The sequence below is a fragment of the Artibeus jamaicensis genome, unplaced genomic scaffold (genome assembly GCF_021234435.1).
Source record: "Artibeus jamaicensis isolate MK-2021 breed Jamaican fruit bat unplaced genomic scaffold, CSHL_Jam_final scaffold_537, whole genome shotgun sequence".
Taxonomy (NCBI): domain Eukaryota; kingdom Metazoa; phylum Chordata; class Mammalia; order Chiroptera; family Phyllostomidae; genus Artibeus; species Artibeus jamaicensis.
Window position 1 is genome coordinate 40455383 of NW_026522047.1, and position 8496 is coordinate 40463878.

Here is an 8496-nt window from a genome sequence, read left to right on the forward strand (position 1 = left end):
GGGCATCTTTTACAGTAAAGATGCCAGGGGTTACTTGAGTATATTTAAGAGTAATAGGATATTCCTCTAATAAGAGGAATAGGATATTATGTGACGATGGTCCAGTTTTCAAAGGCTTGGGACAGCTAGATGCACTCCCTAGTCTAGGGGTAGGACAAGGGTACAGAGGGTATTGGGTTTAGGGGGGGTTGTGGGGGTTGGCCAGAGCTTGCAGAGCTTTTGTAGGGGGATCCACCGTATTCTGAGTATATGGGGAGTCATAGGAGGTCAAATGTGAGCTGGAGGCAGATCTGGTCACATTTGGGGGTTAGAAAGATTCCCTTCAGAGTCACCATGGTAGGGCACAAAGGGTGAGGAGGCGTGGCTGGAGACCACAGGCAAGGGCAGGGGGACCCCTCTGGGTTCCTGTGTGTTTTTCAGAGGTATAAACATACCCAGTTCACTCCTTCAGGTCCCTGATGAATCTTGCATACCAGTTTATCATCCTGTGCTATTAGTAAGCACCTATTGTATGTTAAACTTCGCCCTTTTCCTCAGGGAACTCACAGCCTGGTGGAGGAGGTAGACAAATGATACGTAACAGATGAAATACTTCCAGGTGGTGATCAGTGCTCTGGGGGCGGAGGGAGGGGAGTGCGGGCAGAGGGAGAGAAGAGCTACAGAGGGCCCTGGATGGGGCAACTTTAATTAGAAGAGGTAAGATGAGGACAGCCCATACAAAGCCTGGGTGGCTGGACAGAATTTAATGTCACAGGAACAGCAAGGAGGCTACAGTGGATGGAGAGAGTTTGGGCAAGGTGGTAGGGCATGGGCACCTTTGGGAGGTGAGTTCAGACTCCCCTGCAGTGAGCAGTGCTGGGTGGGCCTCCCATACCCTTGGAGACCCCAAGTAGCTCTTGACAAGGATGTTCACACTGGAAGGATCACTGGCTCTGCTCAGCACCAGGGGCTGCTCCAGGCCAGGAGCGCCTCCCCTGCTGGCCCCAGAAGAGGTGTTCACGCTCTCTGCTCTTGTGAGGACAGTAACCATCAGACGCCAACACCAGAAGGGTGCCTTGGCTTCTACTGGAAGGTGGGGTGAAGGGTTCCACACACATTAATAGGTGTCCTCTGGAAGAGGTGTGGGTGGCCCTGGCCTCAGAAAACCTCAGCTAACTCTGGCAATTAACCCCCAGCCCTGGAAGGGAGCCACCTGCCTCTTTGGGGAGGCCTTGGGCCTAAGTCCCCAACACAGGATGGGAACAGGCATTGGAGGAAGGATGTTCACACCTCTGCACTCCACTAGCCATCTGGCCAGAAAAGGGGGAAGGGGGTGTCTACCTGTTGTGGAGGCATGGCCAGCAGTCCTCGCCATGGAAGGAGTGCCTGCCTCTTGTAGAGATCCTGGAACAGACACGTCTCTCCAGTAGGGTCAGTCCTACAGCAGCATCAGGGCGTGGCCCAGCGAGGTCCAGGTCCCCAGAGCAGTGCCTGCAGCATGCAGCAAGTCAGGCCCACAGAGGGTTGCACACAGGCCAGCTGGGCAGCCAGGAGTCAAGGCGTGGCCAAGGGCACAGGACTAAGCTGTGCAAGCAGCCTAGCTGCGGTTCATGGGTACTCAGGGGTTCCTGTGGCCATGAGCACATGAGGCCAAAGTTCAGAGGCAGCAGGCGCAAGGCCCTGGAGGCTGAATAGTCCATGACTCCGCCAGCAGCAGGTTCTTTGGGCACAGCTCCACCAGGAATGATCCCTGGGCCTCCAGGTGCTCCAGGGCCAAGTTTGGCCGCACCCTCCAGTCCAGACCACACAGCCCCTGCAGGCTGAAGTGCTCCTCAGCAGCGAGGCCTGAAGTTCCAGAGCCTGAGCTAGGGCTTCTGGGTTCTAGGCTTGATCACCTGCAGGGCAGGTGATCTGAGGAGCCCCCTCAAACCAGCCCAGCTCTTGACCTTGAAGCCTTCCTGCCTACCCCAACCTGCTCCTACTCTGGCTTTGTGAGTGGGAAGAGGAGGGAGGCAAACTACATGCTTCCAGAAGCAGGGGTTAAATGTTAATTTGGTCGTTAGTCACCAAGATGATTTTAAGAAAAACTACACCAGAGAGGATGGCATGTCGAGACTAAACTCTCCAGTCTACCAAAGGCGCAGGTTCTTACCATTGGGCAAAAGTGTCAGGGCTGGGCTGTCTAGTGGAGATATGTCACAGGCCGTAGTGTCATTTAAAATTTCTTAGTAAGCCCTGGCTGGTGTAGCTCAGTGTATTGAGCGCGGGCTTGCGAACCAGACAATCACGGTTCGATTCCCAGTCAGGGCACATACCGGAGTTGCAGACCGGTTCCCTGCAGGCCACTTCCCAGCAGGGGACGCATGAAAGGCAACCATACATTGATACTTCTCTCCCTCTCTCCTTCCCTTCCCCTCTAAAGATAAATAAATAAAATATTAAAAAAAATTTTCTTAGTAGCCACATTTTTTAAAACGTGAAAAGAAGCAGGTGAAAGTAATTTCTGTAACATACTTTAACCCCACACATCCAAAATGGTATCATGCAAGAGAGCACCGATAAAAAATACTGAAATGTCTTACATGATCATTTTTTGACACTAAGTCTTTGAGATCAGGTGCATATGTGACATCAGCGCATATCTCAGGAGGTACCAACCCCACTGCACATGCACAGAAGTTAGGCGTGGCCAGCAGCTGCAGAACTGGACAAGAAAGCTCTTTCTAGAAGGTCAAGAGAGCGTCAGATCTGGGGACTACATTAGAATCATCTGGGGGGGGTGTTTAAAAATTACAGGTGTTGCGGTGTGCTCTGGGGAGGGTCTATATTAAAAAAATAAAGTCCCCAGAGGTCTCTGAGATGGAGCCAGCATCAGGCTGTCCACTAAAGAACTAAAAGTCAGCAACAACTTACTCCCTCCGCACTTCAGTCTGCAAAATGGGCCCATGCAACACATTCCGCTGGTCAACAAGATTCGTCTAACATGGTGATGTGCCTGATGCTTGGTGATAATGACTTATTAACAGAACCTCTTTAAAAAAAGATTTTTATCTATTTATTTTTAGAGAGAGGGGAGGGAGGGAGAAAGAGAGGGAGACATTCATGAGCTACCTCTCACACAGTCCCAGCTAGGGACCTGGACCCCAATCCAGGCATGTGCTCTGACCGGCAATCAAACCGGCAACCTTTCACTTTGCAGTCTGGCACTTAATTCACTGAGCCATGCCAGTCAGGGCTAACTGGAATCTTTTTAAAAAAATTATTTACTGATTTCAGGGAGAGAGACATTGATTCGTTGTTCCACCTATTTATGCATTTATTGGTTGCTTTAAAAAAAAAGACTTTGCCCTGGCTAGTGTAGCTCAGTGGATTGAGCATGGCCTGGAAGCCAAAGGATCGCCAGTTCGGTTCCCAGTCAGGGTACATGCCTGGGTTGCCGGCCAGGTCCCCATTGGGGGCCACATGGAGGCAACAGATTGATGTTTCTCTCCCTCTCTTTCTCTCTGAAAATAAATAAATAAAATAAAATGAAAAGATTTCACTTATTTACCTTTGGGAGAGGGGAAGGGAGGGAGAGAGGGAGACAAACATCAATGTGTGAGAGATACATCGATCTGTTGCCCCTTGCACACCACACACACACACACACACACACACACACCCTGCTGGAGACCTGTCCTGTAACCCAGCCATGTGTTCTGACTGGGAATCGAACTGGAGACATTTCAGTTTGCAGGCCAGCACTCAATCCACTGAGCCACACCAGCCAGGGCTATTGTTATTATTTGAAGCGGTGTTTATCAGTTGGTTGTGGCTGGTGAACTCAGTGGCTTTCAAGCCAGAACATACAGGGCAGTGAGTTAAAATGCAGGTTCCTGGGCCCTGAGGGCCTTGGGAAGGAAGTTTTAACAAGACTCCCAGGTGATGGAGAAACGCTGTTCCAGGGCCTGACTGTGCTAATTCACATCACTTGCAAAATAAGCAATTAAGCCCAAAGTGCAGGTAGGGGTTGTGCCTACAGACGGAAGGTTGGTAAGCCCTTCCAGGAGGAGGGACAGTGGTGGGGCTCACCTTGGTGACCAGGACATGCCAGGCCACCCACACCATGTGGCAGAGGAGGGTATATCCCTGCTCTGCACGCAGGCTGAACTGTCTAAAAGGTGGAAGCTTCGGCCTGGTGGCAGGGGCCCAGTGGCCCTCCAGGAGCTGGGCTTAGAGCCAGCCTGCACACTGCAGAGGCCCTCCAGCTGCCAGGCCTCCGGTGCAGCATGCACGACCAAGTGTTGCAGGTCGCGGAAGGACAGGCCCAGCTCAGTGTCCAAGGAGCAGAAGGGCAGCTCTGCAGGGGGACTGGCTGGCCCAATCTCGTCATTGCCTGCCTGACTCTCACCCACGCTGCGGAACCCCAGAAGAGGCCTTCAAGCCTGTCCTGCTGGAGTAGGGCTGGGGCTGGCAGCCCTGTGGGTTGGCAAGGACTGTGCCCCGGTCAGGATCTTCTTGGGCAGGGCTGGAGGCAGGGGCTGTGGGTCAGTTGAGGAGAAAGGACTCAGGTGACGGAGAGCAGCAGGCACAGACCTCTCCTGGAGTGGGGGGGAGGAAGAGAGGGTGAGGACATGGAGTACGGAGCCATGAACATGCGGCTCTGCCCCTCAGCCCCATGTCCCCAAGTCCGAAACTGAAATAATACTGACACCCAACTGCTCTGCACCCTGTGAGGAAACAGGTTGGGAGTGACAGTGGTGGCAGAGAAACACCCAGCCCAGCACTAGGTGACCCCACACCCTCGCTTTCCTGTGTGGCTCTGGGCAACTCACTGTACCTCTCTGAATTCCAATTTTCTCTTTTTTTTTTTACCAGCTGGTGAACCTAGCACTATTTTTTTAAGAGGTATTAAAAAAGCTAATATAATAGGGTTAAACCGTCATTAGGCAGAGAATTTCTTGAATGGTGAGAGAGACTCCATTCTTTTGCTCTGGCCACCTCAGAGGGGTCTGGCAACCTGCTGCCCTCCCCCCACCGGCTGGGCCCCCCTCCGTGGCTCCGTTGCTGTATGTGGGTTGAGTCAGCCAGGTGAGGCCTGGAGTCCAGGGCTTGGAGGGGGGTCTTGGTGGGTAGCTTGGGGCTGCTCATGCTGCTGAGTGGGGGGGGCAAATGTGAGTGGGCACACTCGGGGTGTCTGCATGAGCAGGTGATAGGGTGGGGTGAGTGTGCACAGACCAGGCCAAAGCAGAGCAGTCAGGCACCAGGCCCTCTTGGACCGGATTCTGCTATGCAGCCCTGGGGGTGATTCTTGCCCTTTCTGGGCTCCTTTCTTCATCTGCAAGACAGGGATGTTGCCCATCAACATTCCAGGGTGGTGGGAAGGACCCTGTAATTTTGTGGCTTGAATAGACTATCCAGCCCTGAGGGCAAGCCATCTGGGTGAAAGCTGGGGGCCAGGCACGAGGTGCAAGGGCCCGCACCTGGACCTCGCCCCCAGGGCTCCTCCTCCGCAAGCCAACAGCAGCCCTGCTCCAGCCCTGCCCCGCACAGATCCAAGTCGCCCTGACCTAGAAAAGTTGCCGCTTCTGCTCTCCCCTGCCCCAGCACCCCTCCAGGAGCCTCCTACCGTCAGGACAGGAGTGACCGCAGGGCAGGGAGCCTTGGGGACAAACTCCTGATAGCTGACCTGCCACTGGCAGCAAACCAGAACTGCCCATACTCCCTCAAAGGCAGGAACAGCACTGCAGGCAGAAGAAACAGCCTTCACAGAGACTAGGAGGTAGGGCCCGGAAGCGCACAGACAGTTCCAGGGCTGAGAGCGGGGTAGGGGCAGGTGGAAAAGACAGATTAGGTCCCAAAGGTCACTCCAGGTGAGTAGTGGGTAGTCTGAGGAGATTGGAGGGAGCGAGGCGTTTCATGTCCCCCACACTTGGGGAGGGCAGGGGACCCCAGCAAAGACTGTTTAGGGAGAAATCCAACCAAGGCTCTTCCCTCTGCAGCTTTCATTTCCTGCTCTGCAGCTTTCACTTCCCTTTTTTTTTTTTAAACATTTTATTTATTTATCTTTAGAGGGGAAGGAAAGGAGAGAGGGAGAGAAACATCAATGTATGGTTGCCTTTTGTGCGTCCCCTGCTGGGAACTGGCCTGCAGGGAACCAATCTGCAACCCAGGCATGTGCCCTGACTGGGAATCGAACCACAATCGTGTGGTTTGCAGGCCCACACTCAATCCACTGAGCTACACCAGCCAGGGCTCACTTCCCTTTTTAAAAAAATATTTTATTTATTTATCTTTAGATAGGAAGGGAAGAAGAAAAGGAGAGAAATATCAATGTATGGTTGCCTCTCGTGAGTCCCCTGCTGGGAACTGGCCTGCAACCTAGGCGTGTGCCCTGACTGGGAATTGAACCGCGATCATGTGGTTCACAGGACTGTGCTCAGTCCACTGAGCTACACCAGCCAGGGCAACACTTCCCTTTCTGCAGGACCATCTGAGAAGCCCCCAGTGTGGGGGGTTGGGGATCCTCCCATCCCATTCAAGCCAGCTCTGTACTGACTTGCTGTGTGACCTTTGGCAAATCTGCACCCCTCTGTTCAGTAAAGAAAAGTGTCTTCCACTCTCCTAACAGCCACACAAGCTAGATTTTTCTTTAAACAATTGATTCATCTGGGCTCTCGCAGTAGCAGGTACAGCGCTGGGTTGGGTGCCAATTTGACAAGATCAAAGCTTTAGGAGACTAGTGAGGTACGGAGAGATGGAAGGGTCTTGGATTTGATTAATGATACTTGTCAAGAGGACAAGCTGCCTTATGAGGAGGTTGCAATAAGGCTGAATGAGCTTCCCAAACCTGAACAGGGCAACGGTGGCACCACAGGGTCTGTTGAAGAACGAGAAACACCGTATTTTGCCGTGTATGATGTGCACTTTTTCCCCAAGTTTTTGAGGGAAAAAATAAGGATGCACATTATACATGGGTATAATAACCCCGTGTATAATGCACGCAAAATCGTGGGTGTGCATTATACACGGCAAAAGTATGGTAAAGGTGGACCAGTTTGGCCTTACGGTGCCTCCATGAAAACATTCCCCTCCCAGGAAACAGACAATTGGCTCCTTCTTCATGGATGGATTAAAAAATAGAAAAAGAGCCCAATCCGGCATGGCTTGGTAGGTTGAGCGTTGTCCTGCAAAGCAAAGGGTCGCAGGTTCAATTCCAGATCGGAGCACATTGCCCAGGTTGCAGGCCTGGCCCCTAGAGGAGGTGCATTCAAGAGGCAGCTGATCGATGCCTCTCTCTCCAATCGATGACCTTTCTCTCCCTCTCTGTCTCCCTCCCTTCCACTCTCTCTAGAATCAATAAAAGAAAAATAAATAAAACATGGATACGAAATGCTTTCTTCCAGTCTCCTAATTCATATCTTTTAGTGATAGATTAACAGTCAAAAATGTACACCCACTTAGGCTGCGGCAGCAAAGTGCAGTGTGGAAATACTTGCCAGGATGACAGACGGACTGAGTTTCCTCAGCAACGCAGAATATTTGGCTCTTTGAAAGTGAAGTTCTTCGTTCACAAGCTTATGTTTAAACAGGTTTACTTAGACATCTGCCTTTAACTCTAATTTCGTTTTAGCGTCAGATTTTCATGCTTCGCAACTACTTATATTTGTCCTTTGACAGAGGTGACTGAAGATGTGAAAAAGCTGAGGCAGAGGGAGCCGGCACAGAAGGCCCGGACTTCCTGCGCACCCCACTCAGAGGGGTGGTCTGAGCGGGTGCGTGTGAAGCCTGCGGATGTGATGGGTGTTTAGAAGTCCATTCACTGACCACTGGGATTTCTTTCCCTCTTAAAAAAAAAAAAAGATTTCATTTATCTTTAGAGAGAGGGGAAGGGGGGGGAGAGAAGTGTCACTGGTTGCCTCCTGCACACCCCCAGCCAGGGGCCTGGCCCACAACTCTGGCGTGTGCCCCATCCAGGGATCGAACCAGCGACCTTTTGTTTTGTAGGCCGGTGTTCAGTCCACTGAGCCACACCAGTCAGGGCTGATGGCTGGGATTTCTACGATTGCCCACAGTGTTTTCAAACTTTGGGTGCATTTATAAATGAAAGTGTATCTGATATGTCCCTCTGCTCTCCCTACCACTTCTTTTGATGCCCCCGCAAAGGGTCTTTGGCCACATGGACCACTGGTTGGTAACTAGTGATGGGACTTATTTCACACCTGGACGCCCCAAAGCCCTTTGGGGTATAACTGAAACACCATGGAGTCAATATTTAGGTATACATGTGAATGAGAACTTGTTTTTGCAAAAACATATATTTATCTCCTGTAATTATTTGCCTTCGTTAAGTGGTGTCTGTCTTGTTCTCTATTCACATTGTAAATGTCTAGGAGAAGAGGCTCTGGCTTGTACTTCTATATCCATCATTTAAAAATGGAAAACACTGAATAATTGAAATCTCTCTTCTAAAAAAAAAAAAAAAAGGAATCATTTGACTTCGCTTTCCTCCCACCCCAAGAATAAGACAGGACTGGG

The 8496-nt window shown here is 51.4% G+C and overlaps 2 protein-coding genes across 2 annotated transcripts; one reads left to right on the forward strand and one right to left on the reverse strand.

Moving 5' to 3' along the window:
* Window positions 1-1428: 1428 nt before the first annotated feature.
* On the reverse strand, window positions 1429-4904 carry PEAK3 (PEAK family member 3). The gene is given in 5 exon segments (XM_053658462.1): window positions 1429-1571; window positions 1574-1654; window positions 1657-1824; window positions 4082-4559; window positions 4899-4904. Coding segments are annotated over 5 exon segments (876 nt in total).
* Window positions 4905-5029: 125 nt separating this feature from the next.
* Window positions 5030-7094, forward strand: LOC119043546 (anaphase-promoting complex subunit 13-like). The gene is made up of 3 exons (XM_053658463.1): window positions 5030-5049; window positions 6702-6860; window positions 7007-7094. Exons 1-3 carry the CDS (start codon window positions 5030-5032, stop codon window positions 7092-7094), a joined length of 267 nt encoding a protein of 88 aa, XP_053514438.1.
* Window positions 7095-8496: the final 1402 nt, after the last annotated feature.

Bases quoted from the DNA above. Each gene is read 5' to 3' on its own strand.
- LOC119043546 (XM_053658463.1), top strand. From the start codon at position 5,030: ATGTGGGTTGAGTCAGCCAG. The intron at 5,050-6,701 runs GTGAGGCCTGGA...TTAGGAGACTAG, and splicing joins ATGTGGGTTGAGTCAGCCAG to TGAGGTACGGAGAGATGGAA. The intron at 6,861-7,006 runs GTATTTTGCCGT...AGTATGGTAAAG, and splicing joins GTTGAAGAACGAGAAACACC to GTGGACCAGTTTGGCCTTAC.